The 26,054-nt window shown below is 40.8% G+C and overlaps 1 protein-coding gene across 2 annotated transcripts; it reads left to right on the top strand.

Annotated features, from left to right (window-relative positions):
- The first annotated feature begins 2,872 nt into the window (after positions 1-2,872).
- On the top strand, positions 2,873-25,362 carry ssr1 (signal sequence receptor, alpha). 2 transcript variants are annotated; one of them, XM_028569349.1, is made up of 10 exons: positions 2,873-3,038; positions 9,536-9,681; positions 11,491-11,587; positions 13,743-13,846; positions 15,837-15,995; positions 17,484-17,560; positions 19,057-19,135; positions 19,940-20,033; positions 21,312-21,326; positions 25,215-25,362. In XM_028569349.1, exons 1-10 carry the CDS (start codon positions 2,888-2,890, stop codon positions 25,280-25,282), a joined length of 990 nt encoding a protein of 329 aa, XP_028425150.1. In that variant the 5' UTR covers positions 2,873-2,887; the 3' UTR covers positions 25,283-25,362. The 2 variants fall into 2 exon arrangements, with proteins under 2 accessions (XP_028425150.1, XP_028425151.1); XM_028569350.1 differs by lacking the exon at positions 21,312-21,326.
- Positions 25,363-26,054: the final 692 nt, after the last annotated feature.

The raw sequence follows: 26,054 nt of genomic DNA, 5'->3' as shown, positions 1-26,054 counted from the left end.
GTGTGTGTGTGTGTGTGTGTGTGTGTGTGTGTGTGTGTGTGTGTGTGTGTGTGTGTGTGTGTGTGTGTGTGTGTGTGTGTGTGTGTGTGTATGTGTGTGTGTGTATGTGTATGTATATATATATATATATATATATATATATATATTAGGGGTGGGAATCACCAGAGGCCTCACGATACGATATCATCCCGATACTTGTGTCACGATACGATATTATTGCGATTTTAAAGATATTATAATATATAATATATAACTGCCTCTTGTAGGGTAAGACACATACTGTAAGAGCCAATTAGTGCCCTTGGTATAAATAGGAACCAATCTTTTGTTCCTCGGGTGCAAAACACACACACACACACACACACACACAAACAAGCAGTGACTTGTCTGGAAACCCAACTAATATCTCATGAAAATAAATGGAACCAAATATGCAAATATGACGTGGACTTTCATTGATCAAAAAATGTAAAAAGTGTGTCAATTACTCTCCCCGTGGAGCAGCACCTCAGGGGCTTAAAGCTGCCGGGCAGTTTATGTCATATTAGCTAGCAAACTTTAGCATAACTGCCCACAAAGTACTGCCTGATGGTTGAAGTGCTAATTCCAAAACGTTCCTGACACATAGACCCTTTACAAACAGATAACCCTTTTCATTGGAACCAAAATATATGTCTGAGTTGATTAGCAGAGCTGATGTCAGTGAACTAGCATGTTGCTACTCCCCACAGTAGGCTGCTGGAAACACCCACTATCAACACACAGGACCAGTCGACCAATCACAGTCACACGGGACCAGTCGGCCAATCACAGTCACACGGGACCAGTCGACCAATCACAGCCACACAGGACCAGTCGGCCAATCACAGTCACACAGGACCAGTCGACCAATCACAGCCACACAGGACCAGTCGACCAATCACAGCCACACAGGACCAGTCGACCAATCACAGCCACACAGGACCAGTCGACCAATCACACGCAAAGTTACAAATAGTTAATAAATCATCCTTTAGACTCTACACATACCATATACCTCTACACATACCACATACCATATACCTCTACACATACCATATACCACATACCTCTACACATACCATATACCACATACCATATACCACTACACATACCATATACCTCTACACATACCATATACCACATACCATATACCACTACACATACCATATACCATATACCTCTACACATACCATATACCATATACCTCTACACATACCATATACCATATACCTCTACACATACCATATACCACATACCTCTACACATACCATATACCACATACCACATACCTCTACACATACCATATACCATATACCTCTACACATACCACATACCTCTACACATACCACATACCATATACCTCTACACATACCACATACCTCTACACATACCACATACCATATACCTCTACACATACCATATACCACATACCTCTACACATACCATATACCACATACCACATACCTCTACACATACCATATACCATATACCTCTACACATACCATATACCACATACCACATACCTCTACACATACCATATACCATATACCTCTACACATACCACATACCTCTACACATACCATATACCACATACCATATACCTCTACACATACCATATACCACATACCATATACCTCTACACATACCACATACCATATACCTCTACACATACCATATACCACATACCTCTACACATACCATATACCACATACCACATACCTCTACACATACCATATACCACATACCTCTACACATACCATACACCACATACCACATACCTCTACACATACCATATACCATATACCTCTACACATACCACATACCTCTACACATACCATATACCACATACCATATACCTCTACACATACCATATACCACATACCATATACCTCTACACATACAATATACCACATACCATATGTACCTCTACACATACCATATACCACTACACATACCATATACCACATACCACATACCTCTACACATACCATATACCACATACCTCTACACATACCATATACCACATACCATATACCACTACACATACCATATACCTCTACACATACCACATACCACATACCTCTACACATACCATATACCACATACCATATACCACTACACATACCATATACCACATACCTCTACACATACCATATACCACTACACATACCATATACCTCTACACATACCACATACCACATACCTCTACACATACCATATACCACATACCACATACCTCTACACATACCATATACCACATACCATATACCTCTACACATACCATATACCACATACCATATACCTCTACACATACAATATACCACATATCATATGTACCTCTACACATACCATATAACACATACCATATACCTCTACACATACCATATACCACATACCATATACCACATACCATATACCACTACACATACCATATACCACATACCATATACCACTACACATACCATATACCACATACCACATACCTCTACACATACCATATACCACATACCTTATACCACTACACATACCATATACCACATACCACATACCTCTACACATACCATATACCACATACCACTACACATACCATATACCACATACCCCAGAAGGTTATGGGAAGGAATCTTAAATATTATAACAAGCACACTTTTAATTTTCTCTGCTGTAAGTGGAACAGTATCATGTTGGGCCTTGTGTACCAGGATAATAATCTGGTTTCTTTTATTTAATTATTTTTTCTCTCTTTATCTCTTGTTCACAATCCAGTCCAGTTGGCGGCGCTAGTGCACCTTTAAGTTGGTTTGCCAACCGCCAAATAAACCCTAAAGACGAAGAAGAAGAAGAAGAACTCCCTGTGTTCGTGCGCATGCGTCGTAGTAACTGTAGCGGAAGCGGCACTCACAGCTGTCTGACACTGAATGAGAACGCACTGATTTCTGCTCCAAAAATGATGAAATTTCTCCCTAAACTGCTGCTGCTAGCGCTGCTAGCCTTCCCGGCGACCCTCCTCGTCAAAGGTAAGTCTTTAACACAGCTGCTGCACGGTTGGTAGAGGAAGAAAGGGCACCGTTGTTTAGTTAGCTTTAAACATGCTAGTGTTAGCTGCGCGGCTAACTACCGTTAGCTGCCGTGGGTAAGAAGGAGCAGGCCGTTCTCCATTTGACATGTGCTAGCTGAAAGTATATAAATGACACGCTTTTCACTCGTTTAGGGGAGTTATGAAGTGTTTACACGTAGCGTCTCTTTCTCTGAATGTTTAATTGTTAACATATATGATACACAGTTCGCTACGTGCAGTTTACCCACCTGCTTAGACTGACGTGTCCTTAGCTGTTAGTCGCGAAGCTAAGTAGCGCTGCTAACTGTCAGTCAGCCTCCTGGACACACAACACGTTATACTCCTTTATTAAATGAAGTCTAAACGCTCAATTAACTACATTATATTGTTGTCAGTAATCAATGCCTCAATGTATTTATAAAAAGTTGTATTAAACTAGCTAATGTGGTATGTTGTTAGCGATAAAGGTCCAATATTTTAAAAGTGAGAAATCCATGTCTTGTTTGATTATAAAGCAGGACGAGGTCAACACGCTTAAATCCAGAGAAACGCACACGGCCCTTTAACCTTTTCCGTGAGGACTTCCGTACTAAGTATTTGTGACATATTTCAAGTTTAAAGAGGTTTATTGTCATATGCACAGTAAAGACAACTTACACCATGCAATGAAAAGCTTGCTTTGCCTTTCTTCCTTACACAACGAATACAAAAAGATAAAAAATACAATAAAGCTAAAACTAATAATTAAAAAGTTTGAAAAAAGAGAGAAAATTTATAAAGTGCACTTTGCCTAGCAAGCTGTGTGTGTATAGATATAGATAGAGAGTCTAGGAGAGGAAGATGGGAGTGTGTGTGTGTGTGGACTAGAGTCTAGGAGGGGAAGATGGGAGTGTGTGTGTGTGGACTAGTCTAGGAGGGGAAGATGGGAGTGTGTGTGTGGACTAGTCTAGGAGGGGAAGATGGGAGTGTGTGTGTGTGGACTAGAGTCTAGGAGGGGAAGGTGTGTGTGGACGAGAGTCTAGGAGGGGAAGATGGGAGTGTGTGTGGACTAGGAGGGGAAGATGGGAGTGTGTGTGTGTGGACTACAGTCTAGGAGGGGAAGATGGGGAGTGTGTGTGGACTAGAGTCTAGGAGGGGAAGATGGGGGTGTGTGTGTGTGTGTGTGTGTGTGTGTGTGTGTGTGTGTGTGTGTGGGTGGACTAGAGTCTAGGAGGGGAAGATGGGGGTGTGTGTGTGTGTGTGTGGACGAGAGACTAGGAGGGGAAGATGGGAGTGTGTGTGGGGATTCTAGGAGGGGAAGGTGTGTGTGTGTGTGTGTGTGTGTGTGTGTGTGTGTGTGTGTCCACCGAAGTCGATTTACGAGTTGTTTTCCGGAGTTACGAACCAGAAGTTGCAAAAGAGCGCCCCCCGAGGTCGTTTATACAAGTCGTCTGAACTCAGAGGACCCCGAGTTCACTTTCAAAGATGGCTACGTCGTGCATCACACGTATTAAACATTGTGGTTTTCTACAATTTTAAGCACTTTTGTGTTTGTTGTAACCAAATGAAGAAGTGGTACACATAGTGCTGTATACTGCTACCTATAGACATGTCTCTACAGTCTTATTAGGAGTTAAACATAGTGCTGTATACTGCTACCTATAGACATGTCTCTACAGTCTTATTAGGAGTTAAACATAGTGCTGTATACTGCTACCTATAGACATGTCTCTACAGTCTTATTAGGAGTTAAACATAGTGCTGTATACTGCTACATAGACATGTGTCTCTACAGTCTTATTAGGAGTTAAACATAGTGCTGTATACTGCTACCTATAGACATGTCTCTACAGTCTTATTAGGAGTTAAACATAGTGCTGTATACTGCTACCTATAGACATGTCTCTACAGTCTTATTAGGAGTTAAACATAGTGCTGTATACTGCTACCTATAGGCATGTCTCTACAGTCTTATTAGGAGTTAAACATAGTGCTGTATACTGCTACCTATAGACATGTTTCTACAGTCTTATTAGGAGTTAAACATAGTGCTGTATACTACTACCTATAGACATGTCTCTACAGTCTTATTAGGAGTTAAACATAGTGCTGTATACTACTACCTATAGACATGTCTCTACAGTCTTATTAGGAGTTAAACATAGTGCTGTATACTGCTACCTATAGACATGTCTCTACAGTCTTATTAGGAGTTAAACATAGTGCTGTATACTGCTACCTATAGACATGTCTCTATAGTCTTATTAGGAGTTAAATATAGTGCTGTATACTGCTACCTATAGACATGTCTCTACAGTCTTATTAGGAGTTAAACATAGTGCTGTATACTGCTACCTATAGACATGTCTCTACAGTCTTATTAGGAGTTAAATACCGCCTGATTAGTTATTTTGTAGCTTGTGCAGCTGAAATTGGCTAGAGACGCTCGGTCGCTATATGACAACAATGGCTTTAAGCCGAGTCTGGAGCAGAAAGCAGAGCAGTAGCCCAACGTTAATGTTAATCAAAACGTAATTTTCATGTATCAAACTGAAATATATTTGTGTAATATGTCAATAACTGGGTGAATAGAATCCTAAATGTTACTAAAAATGTTACAAAAATCCATCTTTTCTCCGACTCGTAGTATCGTGTGACAAAGAAAGCAACAACCCCGCGGTTACTCGTTTTCCGACATGGATGCGACGTCACACTCGAGCTACTAGTCGCGATTACAAGACAAAAAAAGAACGTGTGTGTGGTCTAGGAGGGGAAGGTGTGTGTAGGGGTGGGGTATTTGAGTGTCCAGTAGTCTGATGGCCTGTGGATAGAAGATTATTACACTGTTATTTCACAGCTAAACTTTATAATAAGAAATGATGTGTGCTGTGCCGAGGCTTCAGAGTGTATGTTGAGTTATGGGACGTGTCCACTGGCAAGCTTAACTTCCACGCTTCCTATTCATTGTCTGTGTAAGCCGCAGAGCAATGCATTCTGGTAGAAGCGCTGCCTGCTTCTCATTTTTACATAAAGTTAAATGTAGGCTACTTCTTTTGCATATCAGGGGCATCCAGCTTGACTCGCCGCCTCTTTTAAAAACTCACAAAAAAATCTGACCATTGTCAATCTAAAATGAAGACAGATTCAGCAGCTGCAAAGCTGGCAGGCCTTCGTCTGCGTTTAGTGACAGACTAGAACACGTGTAGCGAAGAATTGCATCCTGTCACGTTTTTAGGATTGCCTTTGTACCAAATTATCTGTTCTCACGACATCGCCATATGTCAGCATGCACATGTTTGACCTGAAGCAACAGATGAAGTATCTGTACTCTTCTTTAGCCTCCTTCTCTATAACTGGGGGTAAAGGAAGAGGCCACAGTCAGTATCTATTTTATGTCTTTGTCCCTGTAATGTGTAGACCTTCCAATCAAATCTCCCATCAACTCCCAAGTCCCGCCCTTTCATCCTTTTTCATGTGGCAATGTTTTTGAACCACACATGAAAATTACAGTCTTTCGCCGTGTGTTTGTGACCATTTCTTTGTCTTGCTCAGTGGGACTGGGCGTGGATCGAGGGCGTAGGTTTGTTTCAACATTGGGGGGCACACACATTATAACTGGGGCAACCTCCCCCAGAAAAACTTTGAGCCTCAAACACTTCATGTCCTGCATGCTGGTGAATTTTTATGCACCAATCGTTGCTTTGTTTTACCTTTCCCAGTGTACTTAGGCAGCTTTATTTCACACAAAAAAAGAGATATCGATGCGAGGCTAAGATGCTACGGTCAACTGTAGGGGTGTCTGAAATTGTTGGGAAACATATTTACAGTTAATAAGGATATAAACATGTTTTGAGCCTCCTAAATGAAATTATTTTGCCTCTTTTGGGGACCGGGTTGTCTTTCATATTTTTTTTGAGGGGGACAAATCTACCTCCTTTAAATAAATGTAAGACAAAGGTTGGCTAATTACTTCATGTCCTGTGATAAGGTCCAGGAACTTTGGACAGGGATACATGATAACCTCTGTGGGATTGCAGGGACCCAGGTTCAGTCAGCTTGAGATTATTTATGGGTCAATCCTAAACGCGATGAATAAGCACATAAGAAGCTGGGTCCAGTGTAGTTTAAAGGTCCCATGACATTGTGCTCTTTGGATGCTTTTATATAGACATAGTGGACCCCTAATACTGTATCTGAAGTCTCTTTTATATAGACCTTAGTGGTCCCCTAATACTGTATCTGAAGTCTCTTTTATATAGACCTTAGTGGTCCCCTAATACTGTATCTGAAGTCTATTTTATATAGACCTTAGTGGTCCTCTAATACTGTATCTGAAGTCTATTTTATATAGACCTTAGTGGTCCCCTAATACTGTATCTGAAGTCTATTTTATATAGACCTTAATGGTCCCCTAATACTGTATCTGAAGTCTCTTTTATATAGACCTTAGTGGTCCCCTAATACTGTATCTGAAGTCTCTTTTATATAGACCTTAGTGGTCCCCTAATACTGTATCTGAAGTCTATTTTATATAGACCTTAATGGTCCCCTAATACTGTATCTGAAGTCTCTTTTATATAGACCTTAGTGGTCCCCTAATACTGTATCTGAAGTCTCTTTTATATAGACCTTAGTGGTCCCCTAATACTGTATCTGAAGTCTCTTTTATATAGACCTTAGTGGTCCCCTAATACTGTATCTGAAGTCTCTTTTATATAGACCTTAGTGGTCCCCTAATACTGTATCTGAAGTCTCTTTTTATTTAGACGTTAGTGGTCCCCTAATACTGTATCTGAAGTGGGGGTGTAGCCTTGACCAACTGCCACTTTGCTCGTTTGAAAGCCATGATGTCTCCCTCTCATGAGAGAGGGACATTCTCTGGGCGGGCAAACCAGAGAAAGGGGAGGTAACCTTGCTCCTTATGACCTCATAAGGAGAAGATTCCTGATTGGTCCATCTGAGCTTTCATTGGCATTGGGGGGGAACGCATATTAATGTTAAAAAACCTCCAAAGGGAAATTTTCATGCCATGGGACCTTTTAATGATAGCAAGACAGATTATTTTAAGAGGATGGAAGAATGAAGGGCTGCCGTCAATCCGGGATCGGGCTTGTGAGATGGCTGGTGCGTTTTGAAAAGATGTCTTATAAACGGTTTGGCAGGTTGGATGTCTAGACTAGGAATTGGGGAAAATGCCTTAACTTTCTAGAGGTCTCTTAAGAAGCTTTGTGCTGGGGGGAGACGTGTGTGATGGGCTTATTAGTGGTGGGGGAATAAATTGGATACAGCATAGTATCGCAATATTTTCCGTGGCAATACTGTATCGATACACAGACGCCAAGAATTGATCTTTTATGATATATGTGTGTTGGTCAGTCTGTCTGCTCGACAATCCCCATTTTGCAGCAATACAATTGAAGTGAGATGAACAAACAGAAATGTATCTTTTTAGATAAAACAGATGTTGACAGTTTTCTTTTGGAGATGTAATTTGAAATTGGGTGAAAAAGGTCATAAATTGCAATATATCGCAGAATATTGCAATATGTTTAAAATCGCAATAATATTGTATCGTGTGACATAAGTATTGATTGGGATGATATCGTATCGTGAGGCCTCTGGTGATTCCCACCCCTAAGGCTTATGGTGTTGTCACTAGGGCTGTGCTCGATTGAAGGAATTGTTAGTCGACTAACACTCATTCAATTGTACCGGTTAGTTGATTTAATCGACAGATCTGTAAATATGAGTTTCTCCGCAAAGAGCACCACTTTAATTCTTGTGTTTACCAGAGATGTGCTCGTACGTTTCTTGGAAATAAGTCATTCAGCAAGAAACAAAAGCATCAAACATGACTAATGGACTTAAGAAATCTAAGTTGACTAAGACCAAAACGAATGATTAGTCGAGTAATCGACTAAGTGGAGCAGTCCTAATTATTATATATGTGTTGGGAAAAAGTTGAAGTTGTAAAAGAAGGTAATAAATTGCAATATATCGCAGAATATTGCAATATGTTTAAAATCGCAATAATATCGTATCGCGATATTGTATCGTGAGGCATCTGGTGACTCCCACCCCTAGGGCTTATGGTGTTGTCACTAGGGGAGGTAACCTTGCTCCTTATAAGGAGAAGATTCCTGATTGGTCCATCTGAGCTTTCATTTCCTCAAAGGCAGAGCAGGATACCCAGGGCTCGGTTTACACCTCTCACCATTTCTAGCCACTGGGGGACCATAGGCAGGCTGGGGGAACTCATATTAATGTTAAAAAAACCTCATAAAGTGAAATTTTCATGACATGGGACCTTTTTAATGATAGCAGACATTGTATCGTGATGATATTGTATCGTGAGGCCTCTCGTGATTACCACCCCTAGGGCTTATGGTGTTGTCACATGTCTGAGTGGGGGGGTGATGACGAAGGGGGTTTTGTATGTTAATGTTAATCACGAAAACAAACCCTATGTTCCATCAGGGCCGATGGCGAGCGCCCAGGATCTGACGGAGGACGAGGAGGCCGAGGCGGTGGAAGACGACGTTGTGGATGACGCGACCGCCGACGGCGAGGCGGAAGACGAAGACGACGAGGCGGAAGTGGAAGACGACGAGAACGTGGAACTGGTGAGTGATTTTTTTTTTTTTTTTTTTTTAAAAGCCGGTACACACCAACCAGACGGCCGACCATCGGCAGAAAGCCAGTCGAGATGATCAGTCGAGATGATCAGTCGGGTCCCCGAGGTCCAAAAAAAACTGCCTCAGGACACACTGAGGAGACACCGTCTTGAGAAACGTAATACGTCTCCATAGCAGCAGGCGGCGCTACTCTGTGTTGTCGCCCCAGAAAATGAAAACCGGCAGCTGATTGGACGAACGCGTCACATGGGGTTTGTTTTCTCCGGAAATTCAAAGCCAGACTGTCATGGCGACTCGACTCGTTGGTGCTTTCACAAAATATTAACACAATGAGATTTTAGATAAATAATCACCAGTAATGTTGATATAATGACTAAGTGGGTAAAGGCAAATAATAGAACAGTTACCGTCTGGTAAGTTCAGGAAATTACATCACTTTACTGTACCGCAGCCTTTAAAACCAGGAAAAGACAACTTATGCCATATTACGATATCCAAAATCTAAGTCGATATCTAGTCTCATATCACGATATCGATATAATATCGATATATTGCCCAGCTCTACTCTGGGGGACTTATTTTATTTCTTTGTTCCGACTTCAAAGTGGCCTATAGCCTACGTTTAGAGCTGCAAAGATTAATCTATTAGTTGTCAACTTCTAAATTAATCGGCAACTATTTTGATAATCTATTAGTCGGTTTCAGTAAATGTTTTTAGGCAAAAGTCAAAATATTGTCGGTAAATATTGTTCTAGTGTCTTCTCTCCTCTGCGACAGTAAACTGAATATCTTTGAGTTGTGGACAGAACAATACATTAGAGGATGTCCTCTTGGGCTTTGGGGAAACACTGATTCACATTTTTTGACTATTTTCTGACATTTTAGAGACCAAACAACTAATAGATTAATCGAGAAAATAATCAACCGATTAATCGACTATGAAAATAATCGTTAGTTGCAGCCCTACCTACGTTAGTCATGAATACGTGATGTTAAAACCTGTAGAAATGACTCATTCTTGACGAAAGGCTAAAGAGCTGTGTGTGCGTGCGCACATTTGAATAATGTCGGGCTGCAAACTGATTCGGGCTTCTAAAAAGCTGTCAATCAAAATGTAATTGTCGGGCTCGGGCCATATTCTGTCGGGCCAACATTTTAAGGCCCCATTACACAGCTCTGCGTTAAAAATATGCCGTGGCTACGTACGTAGGTACGTGGAGATGCCGACTCTACGTCGTAGCCTTATGTGCACCTCTTAAAAATGTAACTACACGTCGCAGTGACACAGAGCGCATGGCCGTGGCTTGGTAGCGTTGCATGTCCCCCCCCGACTCATTTCCTGGTGGTCAGCTAAATGTCTAGCTGACCAATCAGATCGCCGGATTTGTCGGATATACTTGTTGTATAATGGAGATTAAATCAACTGCTTCTGTTTTATGAGGGAAAGATAATTGTGTAAAGAAGTAAGGATATAACCTCAGAGTATGACATACAATCCTAATATGAAGCTCTGTGTTGATACTTGGAGAAATTAAACTTCTGTCTGTGTCTGTCTGTGGGTCTATGTGTCTGTGGGTCTATGTGTCTGTGGGTCTATGTGTCTGTGGGTCTATGTGTCTGTGGGTCTATGTGTCTGTGGGTCTATGTGTCTGTGGGTCTATGTGTCTGTGGGCCTGTGTGTCTGTCTGTGGGCCTGTGTGTCTGTCTGTGGGCCTGTGTGTCTGTCTGTGGGCCTGTGTGTCTGTCTGTGGGCCTGTGTGTCTGTCTGTGGGCCTGTGTGTCTGTCTGTGTGTCTAGACGGAAGAAAAAGAAGATGAAGAGGAAGAAGCGTTGGTTGGAGAGGTGAAAGCTTCCCCCAACGCTGACACCACCATCTTGTTCGTCAAAGGCGACGGTACGTGTCCTCCAAAGTCTCCTGAACTGTAAATGGTAGCGAAGGCGACATGACTAGCTATGATGTCGCGAGAACCGGTACTTCGGTACCAACTTTGTACCAAAATTCTGGAAACGTGCCGGTACTCATTTTTCCACAGTACCGTAAGTACCGGGAGATGCAATCCATCTGGACCTGACCAGTATATATATACAGTACAGGCCAAAAGTTTGGACACACCTTCTCATTCAATGTGTTTCCTTTTTATTTTCATGACTATTTACATTGTAGATTTTCACTGAAGGCATCAAAACTATGAATGAACACATATGGAATTATGTACTTAACAAAAAAGTGTGAAATAACTGAAAACATGTCTTATAGTTTAGATTCTTCAAAGAAGCCACCCTTTGCTTTTTTATTAATAAGGGAAATAATTCCACTAATGAACCCTGACAAAGCACACCTGTGAAGGTAAAACCATTTCAGGTGACTACCTCATGAAGCTCATTGAGAGAACACCAAGGGTTTGCAGAGTTATCAAAAAAAGCAAAGGGTGGCTACTTTGAAGAATCTAAAATATAAGACATGTTTTCACTTATTTCACACTTTTTTGTTAAGTACATAATTCCATATGTGTTCATTCATAGTTTTGATGCCTTCAGTGAGAATCTATAATGTAAATAGTCATGAAAATAAACACATTGAATGAGAAGGTGTTTCCAAACTTTTGGCCTGTACTGTACGCCTAATGTTAAAAATGTTCTTGATGGCCGCTAAATGCTGAAGAAAAACAGCGAATATGGAATAGCCCCTCCTCTCCCTGAACGGCTTGACCGCATTCAGCTTCTGGCTTTACCGTACATCTACGGTGGCGGCTTTCACAACTTCACCTGGGGCTCCCAAACTGCAAGTGAGTCTGTTTCTCTCTGCCGTTGTCCACCACATCCTAGATAGAAAAAAAAAATCACAAATTCTAGTTCTTTTTTTTTTTTTCTGATTTGAACCAAAACAATCTTCCCCCAAATGATGGCTGCTTACTGACCGCAGTGACTAGTAAAGTAGACAACTTGCCCAATTATTAACTAGCATATGGCTGGTTTTATACTGTATGACCATTGCTCTGATAGCGCTTGTTTTGACGGACCTCTGTAACATCAGTTAACTTTAACCAGGTCGGTTCTTTGTGGAAAAAAAACAACAACGGCAGAGAGAAACAGACCTAACCAAACATGCTTGCTGTCTGGGAGTTCCAGATGAGCTCATGAAAGACGGTACTGTACACTGGCTGTGTGGTGATGCCGGGCTCCAGAGCAAAGGACTGTGGGGTCCAGAAGACTGACGTTTTCGTTTTTGTTAATCACGCTCTCCTTGCACCCTCCACTACACATCGTAACAGAAAGTTGAAACTAGAAGAAGACGCTGAAAGAAGAGTGACTGGCATGGTTTTATTTCAGTTAGCCTAAAACTGGTTTGATTTATTGAGAGATGATTTTATGGAAAGTACCCCATGCCAATCTCTAGGTATGGTGAAGGGTATGTGATGATGTGGGGGGGCTATTTTAATTCCAAAGGCCAAGGGAACTTTATCAGGATGCATAGTATCCTGGATCCATGTAATAACTGGCCTTTAAATATAAACATCTGCCTGCCTCTATGGGAATTTAACATAGGGGTGGACTGACTTACGCCCCCTGTATTTTAAGGAAGAACATTTTATTTATTTACGATACATTATTCATTCACAAAGAAAATTGGTGTCCTTAAAGGTTGGATTTTTCCTCATTTTTTTAATTAAGGCATTAAGATCAATTTTCAAAAGATGATATTTTTCCTAAAAATCCTCTTTTTAGTCAACTTTAGCGTGGGTGTATTCACTTATGCCGAGCACTGTATATTCTGAAAAAAGGCAGCATTCTGAATATCCAATATGCTGTTTACATGACCTGTGTCACATTCAGAATATTGTCATATTCTGAATATTGGTGTGCATGTAAACATACTCGGTATAGTACTCAAAACCTCGATACACACTTCACGGAAAACTTCCGGGATTTCTCGAAAAGTGCGCTTCGTAGCCTCGGCACAGAACGTAACATCACTAGTAAATGGCAGTAAACTAAAAGACAATATTTTAGACATGCAACAGCAGAATTAACTCATCCTCTCTCTCCAGACTTCCCTGCCAACAACATCGTCAAGTTCCTGCTCGGCTTCACCAACAAGGGATCGGAGAACTTCGTCGTGGAGTCTCTGGATGCTTCTTTCCGTTACCCACAGGTACAAAAACTTCTAATAAAACATCTCTGATGTCAGCTTGTTAAATGTAAATATTTTTCACTGACCGTAAACTAAATATCTTTTAGTTGTGGACGAAGAAAGACATTTAAGGCCGTCGTCTTGGGCTTTGGGAAGCACTGACCCAGACAACTAGAGATGGACCAATACCAGTTTCAGAAAAGGCTCCGATACTACTTCAAATGCTGGTATTGGTATCGTCAAGTACTGGAGTTTATGCACCAGTCAGATACCACGTTATATAGCCCCGAAGAAACTTTAAATTAGTTTATTGATGTTCTTTTTCTGTTGTGACCTAGTCAAAGTAGATAATTCTCATTTTATTCTCTTTATACAGTGGCTTGCATTAGTTTACACACCCATGCTAAGTTGATTAAAAAGAGGAATAAAAAAAATCCTCCTTTTGGAAATTGATCTTAATGCCTTAATTTAAAAAGAATTAGGAAAAAAACAATTTTTAACGACATGAATTTTCTTTGTGAATGAATAATGTATCGTAAATAAATAAATGTTCTTCCTTAAAATACAGGGGGCATAAGTCAGTCCACCCCTATGTTAAATTCCCATAGAGGCAGGCAGATGTTTATATTTAAAGGCCAGTTATTACATGGATCAGGATACTATGCATCCTGATAAAGTTCTCTTGGCCTTTAGAATTAAATTAGCCCCCCCCATCATCACATACCCTTCACCATACCTAGAGATTGACATGGGGTACTTTCCATAAGATCATCTCTCAATGCAAATCAAACCAGCTATTAGGCTAACTGAAATAAAAACCTTGCCAGTCTCTAGGTATGGTCCAAAAGATGGATTTTTATTCCTCTTTTTAGTCAACTTTAGCATGGGTTTGTAAACTTATGCAAGCCACTGTATTTGTTCATGTTTTGCAAAGAGCTTAACCTGAGCCAGACTGTACAACAAAGATAGAAATCATATCCCATCCATACAGGGATAGCAGTATACAGCTGTTAAAACTAGGGATGCACAGAATCCAGATTTTTGGGGTTTGGCTGAATACCAAATCCACTGGTGAAGATTCTGCCGAAACCGAATACCGAATCCTCCTCCCATCCTCAGTCCATGAACCCAGTAAACACATGAATGAAGTAAACAGGGACTGTCCTTCCTTTGCCGTACCTGAAGTTGCTGCATTCTGGCTGCTGTCTGGAGAGTCCTTCATGCACAACTCATATTCTTTCAGATGTTTTCATAACAAATGTAACGGCGGCCATGTTGTCTATAGTTTAGGGTCCTCGCCACCACCAGACAAATCGGCATTGCAGATTGAACATGTAGCTGGACTTGAATGGCATTCTTTTCACTGAAAGTGCTGCCCAAACAACAACTTTTTCTGCTCACCAGTTCCATGTCTACTTTCTCACAGCCTGCTGCATTGAGCGCTCCAACTACGTAAACACCTTCCCGTAATCAACGGCGCCGTCATTACATCGACCAGCGTAGCACAAGCGTAGGGTTCGATTCGGTGGGAAAGATATCTAAGGTTCGACAGAAACCGAACCCCGCCAAAAAGCCCAATATTTGGCCAAATCCTGGATTTGGTGCATCCCTGACAAAGATAGAAATCGTATCCCATCCATACAGGGATAGCAGTATACAGCTGTTAAAACCTAGTAGAATATATGTATTTTTTAACACACTGGTATTAGATCTGTACTCCGTATCGGCCGTTCTGCAAGTTCAAGAATCGGACTCTGTATCGGGAAGGAAGAAATGTATCAGAACATCTCTATAAACAACTAATCGATCAATGGAGAAAAATAATCGACAGATTAAACGACAATGAAATGAAACGTTAGTAGCAGCCCTAAACACACTTCTAAACCACTTCCCTCCTATAGCACAAGAACGAGCCCCAACTCTGCTTCGAGTGACATTAGTACAGGAACGTGACGAATGAGCAGGTCTGTGCAGCTCTTGTCTAACTGCGGCTCTGTCTCCTCCCTCTCAGGATTACCAGTTCTACATCCAGAACTTCACCGCTCTCCAGCTCGGCATCGAGGTTCCCGGCGGCAGACAGGCCACCTTCGAGTACTCCTTCATCCCTGCAGAGCCAATGGGAGGGCGGCCGTTTGGACTCGTCATCAACCTCAACTACAAGGACAGCAATGTAAGGAGAAGGGGGGGTGGGAGACAGTATGATTTAAAGGAACACGCCGACTTATTGGGAATTTAGCTTCTTCACCGTAACCCCCAGAGTAAGACAAGTCGATACATACCCTTCTCATCTCAGTGTGTGCTGTAATGCTGTCTGATGGCTCCAGCAGCATCAGGCCAGCACAGAACATGCAGGTGAATGGTTCCAGTAATCCTACTGCTTCCAATAAGTGACAAAATAACGCCAACATGTTCCTATTTACATGTTGTGATTTATAGAGTCACAGCGTGTACAAAAAACAACATAACATGAGACACAGCCATCTTCTAACTGTAAACAAACCGGGAACTATATTCTCAGGCGGAAGAATATAGTACTTGGGCGGAGTGATATGCTCGCAGCAAGCCTGTCTGAGAATATAGTTCCCGGTTTGTTTACTTTTAGAAGACGGCTGTGTCTCATGTTACGTTGTTTTGTGTACACGCTGTGACTCTACAAATCACAACACGTAAATAGGAACATGTTGGCGTTATTTTGTCACAATTGGGAGCAGTAGGCTAGTTGGAACCAGTTACCTGCAGGATCTGTGCTAGGCTAGGCTAGTTGGAACCAGTTACCTGCAGGATCTGTGCTAGGCTAAGCTAATGCTGGAACCATCAGACAGCGTTGCAGCACACACTGAGATGAGAAGGGTATGTATCGACTTGTCTTACTCTGGGGGTTACGGTGAATAAGCTAAATTCCCAATAAGTCGGCGTGTTCCTTTAAAGAAAAACAACCTACTAGTAGAGATCAACAAAACTGCTTGAAAAATAATATTAATATTTAAATGCCACTGTAAAAAAATCACCGGGAGAGTCCGACACAGCCAGACTCTGGACGGTAGAACTAGAGGTGTGACTCTTCACTGATCTCCCGATTCGGTTATGATTATCATGTCAGTGATTCAATATCACGATGCATCTCGATGCGTCAAATAAATGTTTCTATTAAAGCCATGTAGGATATTTAATTCATAGCTTTTCAAGCTTCAACAGCCAATCATTCTGCAGTGCTCTAATACTAAATAAATTGGATACATAAAACTATACAGCACTGAGCACATGGCACTACCTGAATGTGCAAAACATAACGGAATATGTAAATCAGAAATGTTGTTAGGCCTACATTACATTAAATTATAAACAGAAATAATCAATGCAGCATCGTCCATGTCCACGATTCGATGCGTCGATTATTAGATTAATTTCAACACCTCTAGGTAGAACTGAGATTAGTGCTCCTTTTGAAGTTGATGTTCTTGAAAAGAAAGAAACTGCAGATTGTTTTTCAAGTTAACCTGATGTTTAAGTGGCAGAAAGACTGACCGGTGTCTGTTTTTACTGTTCTTATCTCACCGCTCTGACCCTTCTGCACTCTTTGCCGATCTTCCCTTTCTCTCTGTTGTTGCTTTCTCTTTTCTCCCTTCTCTTGCTTCTCTTTCCTTCTTTCTCTCTGCAGGGAAACGTTTTCCAGGATGCCGTCTTCAACCAGACGGTCACCATCACCGAGAGAGAGGACGGATTAGACGGAGAGACGTAAGTTTCTGAATCTCGTTTTTTAATTTCCTCTCAGAATCAGTGTACCATATTTTTCGGACTATAAGTCGCTCCGGAGTATAAGTCGCATCAGTCAAAAAATGCGTCATGAAGAGAAAAAAAACATATATAAGTCGCACCGGACTATAAGTCGCAGTTATTCAACTACACAATAGCACACAGAACAATACGCTGAATACGGTAGGTGTCCGGTATGTTAACGTAACCCATTAACAGTTATTGAAATATACAATAGCACCCAGAACAACTAGCTAGCAGGGGGTGGAGCATGGAGGTATTAAAAGGCGTGGAGACGAAGCTGCACCGTTGTCGAGCCCCTCCCGACTCCTTCCTCCACCTCTGGCCGTCTAGCTTTCAGCCCACGATTAGCCGATTAGCTTTCTTTGTTTTCTTCATTGCAGTAAGAGTCACCTTTTCTCCAGTCTCCCTCATAAGTTTCTCCCTCATTTCAAACTCTTTCTGCTGCTCGATTACCGTTTTCGGGGCTGCATATTTTACTACCTGCAGTTTGTTATCTCTTTTCTTTCTCAGTTGTCTTTAGGAGGAGCGTTCTAGTTGTCACAAGCCTAGAGCGCCCTCTCGTGGCTGTAGACGGTAATGTTTTCAGTATGAATTAACATGTAAAAACATGTTAAATTATATATATTTTGATATATAAGTCGCACCTGACTATAAGTCGCAGGACCAGCCATAGTAGGAAAAAAAGTGCGACTTATAGTCCGGAAAATACGGTACTTACATACACAAGGAATTGGACTTTGGTAGGTGTTAACTCTCTATACATTCAACAAATAGACACGTAGTAGTAAACATTCAGTAGACAAATAGTGATATAGTTTTTATGCTCCACATCTTTGGAACAAACTCCCAGAAACCTGTAGGTCCGCTGCAACTCTGTTCTTTTAAATCTAAGCTAAAGACCTATCTTTTTGATGTTGCTTTTCTTTAAATCTATTTTATTAACTTTAATTTCTTATACTGCACTATAACTTTTATTCTTATACAGCACTATCAATTTTATTCTTGTCTTTTAATGTTTTTAATTTGTTTATTGTTTTTAAATTGTTTTTAATTGTCTTCTAACTGCTCTTTCATGTTTTATGTAAAGCACTTTGAATTGCCCTGTTGCTGAAATGTGCCATACAAATAAAGCTGCCTTGCCTTGCCACATACTGTACAATAAACAATATACAGTACATATAGGCACATATCAACATAAAATACAAAAATACATATATACAAGTAAGACATAATATCAAGACGAGTACACATGGAGTGGGATGTAAGGTGCAAAAAGTATTAGTGCAAAGTAGTGTGCAAGATGCATATTGAGTGAGTGGCCAAAGTGGGGATGGTCCCACTTATCCGCAGTTCAGTAGAACTAGAAATCCCTTCTTTTATTCCTGCATCTGTTCTTCTTCTTCTCCCTCTCGGACATTCATTTGTTCCTTCTTCCCTCCCTCCGTCTCTCCCAGGATCTTCCTGTACGTCTTCCTGTCGGGCCTCGGGCTGCTGGTCATCGTAGGCCTTCACCAGCTGATGGAGTCCAGAAAGGTACGGCTGTTTTTATAAAAAAAAAAAAGAGAGAGAGAGAGTCTGAACAACAGTGAGTTGGTTTCATGTACAGTTGTGCTCATTAGTTTAGTTTACACACCCATGCTAAAGTTGACTAAACAGAGGAATAAAAAAAACATCTTTTGGAAATTGATTTGAGTTTTATTTCAGTTAGGCTAATAGCTGTGTGGGGCTATTTTAATTCCAAAGGCCAAGGGAACTTCATCAGGATGCATAGTATCCTGATCCATGAAATAACTGGCCTTTAAATATAAACATCTGCCTGCCTCTATGGGAATTTAACATAGGGGTGGACTGACTTATGCCCCCTGTATTTTAAGGAAGAACATTTATTTATTTACGATACATTATTCATTCACAAAGATAATCGGTGTCCTTAAAGGTTGGATTTTTCCTATTTTTTATTTTTTTTATTTATGGCATTAAGCTCAATTTCCAAAAGATTTTTTTTTTTATTCCTCTTTTTAGTCAAATTTAGCATGGGCGTGTAAACTTATCAGCACAACTGTATGTTGGTTATTCAAGAGAAAATGATCCTCATTTAAAATGCAAAACATTCCCCTTTTTAAACTCTGTAATTAGCTAAAATGTGACCTGAAGATCCTTAGGGAAACTTGAATTGACCTTTCCCGTTAGTGTGTGTGTGTGTGTGTGTGTGTGTGTGAGAGAGAGAGAGAGAGAGAGAGAGATGTGCTTTATGCCAATGGCCCATGATTTTGTATATGTATTTAACTGCATCTCTTATATTAATGTCCCTGTGAATTGTTCCCTGTGCGTGAACAGAGGAGGCGTCCCGCTCCAAAGGTGGAAATGGGAACTTCGAGCCACAATGACGTTGACCTGAGCTGGATCCCTCAGGAAACACTCAACCAGATCAGTACGTCCCTCTCCTCGACACACACTCGTCCGCTCGCGCACCAGCTTCTGTGTTCTGCACCTTTTTTATCGCTACACTTCTGTTCAATGTTCCCTTTGTTTTCAGTTCACTATGAAAACCCAACGTTCAGAGACTTCAAATCAAAGTACAACTGTCTTAACATGTCTTATTGTAGTGGAGCTACTAAAGATTTGTGTGTTTTTATTATAAAGTATCAAATATGGAAAGCTGGCGGTGAATGTGTGCTCAGATTGTTGACTCATTTAGATCTGATATTTACAAAGTCCTGAAAGATGAAATCTTTTCATCTTGTCTGCCAAGACCGTCGTGTAATTGTGACCTGGAGCGCTGCAAACATATTTCCTGTTCAGTACCTCCAGAAAAACGCGATTATGCGATCATATAATTCAATGCATAATCAGCCAAAGTCCGCATATTGATGCACAATTTTTCAAATACGCTGCATAAATTGCCGGTTTTCTACGCAAAATATGCGGGGCTTGGATGATTTCATAATCCCTGCATTTTTGTCCCATAATATACATTATATTATTAATATATTATTATATACAGTACAGGCCCACATTTTGGACACACCTCATTCAATGTTTCTTTATTTTCATGACTATTTACATTGTAGATTCTCACTGAAGGCATCAAAACTATAAATGAAATACTTTTTTTTTCTCTTTTTCATCAAACCGCAATTTTTGCAAGTTCACGCAATTTCATCGCATTAAATTGCATAAATATCATATAGCATATTGCATTGTTGTTTAATTGTTTAATAAAAAATGTGCCGCATAATCAAGGATTTTTGCCCCGCAACAATCACAAAAAAACTCAGCATTTTTCTGGAAGGACTGCCTGATAAAACTATGGCTGCACGATTATGGCCAAAATGATGATCACGATTTTAGTTTTGATTTGTAGTTTGTAGCACAACAGAACAATATCTTGTATAAACCAGCAAAAGGTGACCGAATTCTTCACAGAATGCCGAGGAAACTGCTTAATGATTTAAAAAAAACAAACAAAAAAAAAACCGTTCCTCCTGATAATCCAGAACGGTGGTTGTTGCCGCTCAGACGTTTTTAGGTCCGTTGACGTTTCTTCCCTCCCACAGAAGGAGCGTGGGTGTGGGTGTAGGTGTCTCTGTTCCCTTCCTGCTTCACCTGCTCCTGTATGAACTGCAGCCTTCACTGTGCATGAGGATAACGCACTCTTTTCTTTCTTTTTCTCTGCCTTCTTCGCTGTCATGTTTTCCTGCGTCTTCAGTGCAGAGTCGCAGAGGTGAGGTCTTGTGTGTGTGTGTGTGTGTGTGTGTGTGTGTGTGTGTGTGTCCTAAAATCTAAATGCTGTGCTGATGTTGGAGTGTTGTTTCTCAAATGAGTGCGCTCGCTAAAAGTACAGATGCTCTGATTCATCAAAGTGTTTTTTAATAGTGGGCGCCTGGTTACCTCTCCTGGTAGAGCACGCGCCCACATATATAGAGGTTCACTCCTCGACGCAGAGGCTGCGGGTTCGACTCCGCCCTGCAGCCCTTTGCTGCATCTCTCTCTCTCTCTCTCTCTCTCTCTCTCTCTCTCTCTCTCTCTCTCTCTCTCTCTCTCTCTCTCTCCCCCTTTCATGTCTTCAGCTGTCCTCTACAAATAAAAGGCTAAAATGTCTAGGGCTGTGCTCGATTGAAGAAATTCTTAGTCAACTAACACTCATTCAATTGTATCGACTAGTCGATTTAATCGACAGGTCTGTAAATCTGAGTTTCTCCGCAAAGAGTCGTGCAAAAGGATGCATATATTGAATAAGATGCTTCCTTTGCATATTTAAACACAACATTTCAGAAAACATGTAATACAAGAAATAACTGCCTTAATGAAAGTAATCAAAAAAGGTTTCCCGGTGATATCTGTTAGGTAAAATGTCAACCTTTAATTCTTGTGTTTACCAGAGATGTGCTCGTACGTTTCTTGGAAATAAGTCATTTAGCATGAAAAAAAGCATCAAACATGACTAATTGACTAAATAATCTAAGTTGACCAAGACCAAAACGACCAATTAGTCGAAAAAAATAATAATAAAAAATAATTTGTCTACAGCCAGTTTGAGAAAAAGCATTCGGAGCATCTCTGCTTTGAATGACTATGACATCTCCCTCATTCTCCTTTTTGGAAGTTTAGTTGCATTTGTGTTTCATCTCTTTCACGGTCCGATCCCACCAAAACGTGGCTCGGTGAAATCATCTGCATGCGTTTTGTGTAATATTTTTTGGACAGTGTTTGTTTCTTTTCTGAGCTACTGAGAATGAATACTAGGGCTGGGCGATATGGAGAAAAACAAATACCACGATACTCGTGACTAGATACCTTGATGTCGATATTGCGACGATGTTGTAGGATTGACAATTGGTGCTTTCACAAAATATTATTTGCATTTTTAATAAACAATCTTTTAGACCTGTCGATTTAATGACTACCGGTAAGTGTATAAAGGCAAATAATACAATAGCTAGAACAGTCTCAGAATTACATAATTTTACTCTAATGCAGCCATTAAAACCAGGAAAAGACCACACTTACCATATTAAAATGTCCAAAATCTAAGATATTATTTATTCTCATGTCACGATATTGATATATCGATCTATTGCCCAGCCCTAATGAAAAATAATAATAACTTTGTACTAGACTGACTGTATTCTTGCATGGCAGGAGGATTGTAAGTGCAGTCCCCCAGTCAGTAGTCGTGTTTCCATTCACATATACCACGTGTCAAACTCAAGGGCCAGATTTAGATCTTCCCCGTATATAAATTTGGGTTCACAATAAATTTTGACTTGCTAAATTCTCTGATGGCTAAGGAACTCTTTTGATGACTTTTGTAGGGCTTCATGTCAACAAAAATGCGACAGAAAGTGTTCAAAAATGTCGGGAAAAGCTAAAAAATTACAAAGAGGTGACAAATGTCTTAGAAAGCCACGGAAGTCTGAACAAAAACAAACTTTAAAGTCTGGCCCTTGGTGCGATTCTCTTTTTCCAGGGTGGCCCTTTAGTGAAAATGAGTTTGACACCCCTGACACATACTGTATGTTTATGCATTTTAAAGTACGGCATTAGAAAAGCTGTATGGAATCGGCAAAATTGATAAAACTTCCTCAATTGCAAACCGCTTGTACGCTGGCTTGATGTGTGGTTTCTTTTTTTGGCCTTTTGTGGAAAAAGAGTTGATGCTAAATGTGATGTGGAAACTCCTTCCTTCTGTTGGGTCAGTTGTGACCACAGACAGTATAATATTAATGGACAAAGCATCCGGTTCGGCGAAGTGCCTTAAACCTGAATTCTCTCTGAATTCCAGCAGGGGGCGCCAGTTTCTGTGGAAGTCTGCGAGAAAGTGACCCACCTCTCACTTGATTTATTACCTCAGTAAACATTTGAGTGAAACATGAGTTTATGGTCTCACCTGCTAGTTTTAAGTCTTCTGCAACACAACATTATCATTTTTTTGCATTATGGTCTCGTTGATTTTAAAATCGGCACTAAAGCAGGGGGTGTTTTAGGGCGTGGCTATGATGTCATTGACCGTTCACGGCCTTATCTTATATGTAATATAACTATTGGACAAAGCTATATATTTAAACCCCTAGCGAAGCTAAATCTTACTAGAATCATGTAGGCTAGCTGTCAGCAGCAGTTGCATCCAGATTGCCGGTGAAAGGGTCTAAGCAGCGTTGCCAACTCTCAGCTACCGTCACAACAGTCTATGGCTCCTCCCTCTCGTCTAAAATCCTCACATCTGCAACACGGATGGCTGACTCATAGCAGATCTCCACAAACCAACGGGTGACTTCACACAAGCTGTGTCCATTTAATATTATTCAGTCTGTGGTTCTGACACAGTCAACGTTTAACTCTCAGGACTTGCCAGCTGTTTCCTGTCGGTGTCCTCCCGCACATTCCCTCAATGTGTCTCCGTGTCGAGACAGCATGAAACACGGCCGATACTAGCTGATCAATCGTGTGTGTGAGTGTGAGACATTTCAAAGGTTTTCTTGACAAATGAACGGAAACACGACTACTTACTTTGAAAACTCACGAAGCGCCCCTTCTCAGGGCCGGTGTGACCAGGAGAAATGATCACAACCATATTTATACATACTTTGTTTTTACAGTCAGACTTTGACCCTGTTTACACGTACATGGTTATTTCTACAAACGGAGACATTTCCCTTCGTTTGTGCCCTTCGTTTACACGCTAACGGAGAATTCTCCCCTGAAACCGAGTCTTTCTAAAAACTCCGGCCAGAGTTTTAGACTTTTGACATCTTCGTTTGCACGTAAACTGAGACAAACGGAGGTTTAGGCAGCCAAGGAAGTGATTGGTTGCTGCTGTTGCTATTTTCTGGATTCTGATTGATTGATAGATAGATAGATAGAGATATATATATATATATATATATATATATATATATATATATATATATTTATTTATTTATTTATTTATTTATTTATTAGGGGTGGGAATCACCAGAGGCCTCACGATACGATATCATCCCGATACTTGTGTCACGATACGATATTATTGCGATTTTAAAGATATTGCAATATATTGCAATGTATTTACCTTTTTTCCAACTTCAGATTTTTCCCAATTTCAAATGATGTCCCGAAAGGACAATTTTGTCAACATCTGTTGTATCTAAAAAGATACATTTCTCTGTTTGTTCATCACACTTCAGTTTTATTGCTGCAAAATGTGATTGTCAAGCAGACAGACTGACCAACACATATATCATAAAAGATCGATACTTGGCGTCTGTGTATCGATACAGTATTGCCACGAAAAATATCGCGATACTACGCTGTATCGATTTTTTCCCACACCCCTTATATATATATATATATATATATATATATATATATATATATATACACACACACACACACGTCAACGAACACTTTTCTGAAAACTGACAGCTGTGCACGATGTTATTTTTGAAAACCGAGAGGTTGAAATGTCAGTTTTTATGAAAATAGCCGGCCACGTGTAAATGTAGCATTGAGAACCTGTGAACCTTTTTTTCTTTTAACCTAATTCCAAGCAAATCAAAGTGAATGTTACTCGTCGGGTATGTTTTTCTATTTGTCCCATCAGTCACGCTCTGTGTTTGTGCTTCTCCTCCAGACAAGGCGTCTCCCAAAAGATCTCCTCGCAAGAGGAACCAGAAACGCTCGGCCGGCTCGGACGAGTGACGGGCGCCAGCAACACCACGGCGGCAAAAACTTCATCCGATCGTCTACGTGGGAGGAGGAAGAAGAGGAGGAGGAGGAGGAGGGGGGAGGAGGAGGGAGTGAGAGGGGCTTTTGAGCGTCACGCTGTGCGCACTCTGCCCTCTCACCTGAGGAACTTTAACCAGTGCCAGGCCCCGAGATGGCTGGCTCTCTACTTTCATCTTAAAAACTGTTCCCCCACACACACACACACACACACCCACACACACAGACAGAGAAACACACACACACACACACACACACACGAGGGAGAGCAAATAATCATCCTAAAAGAGGTGTGTTGGGTTTAAAAGGCACGTGAGGATGTTTTCCTCTAAAGCTCGTTGGTTTTCTTTCATTCTATTTGTTTGTCGAAGCGTTTAGTACGATAACTGCTGATCTGATCGTTGTGAGACTGTTTTTGATTGTTTGATTATTACCTCCCACTCTGGTGTAATAGTCAAAGGAGAAAAAAAAAAAAACGCCCAAAAGATCTGTTTTTTTTAGTCTCTGAAAATCTCACGACGACTTTCTTTTTTTTAATCGTCTCGTACGGTGGGAAACGGGAGCTCTCTGGGCTCTCGGGCACAATAAGCGATCTGAAGAAGCCGACTTGTGATGGACATGTATCACCATTTTTCTACTTTTTTTTTTTTTTTTAGAACAAATGATTAACATTTTGCAGATGGACTGATGATGTAACTCTGTCGTTTTAGTTGCAGCCCTACTCGTGATGGAGCCACGATGGCTGTAA

The sequence above is a fragment of the Perca flavescens genome, chromosome 22 (assembly GCF_004354835.1).
Source record: "Perca flavescens isolate YP-PL-M2 chromosome 22, PFLA_1.0, whole genome shotgun sequence".
In the NCBI taxonomy this organism is placed as follows: Eukaryota; Metazoa; Chordata; class Actinopteri; order Perciformes; family Percidae; genus Perca; species Perca flavescens.
Note: the sequence above shows the minus strand (reverse complement) of the source record. Positions and strands in the feature narration are given on the sequence as shown.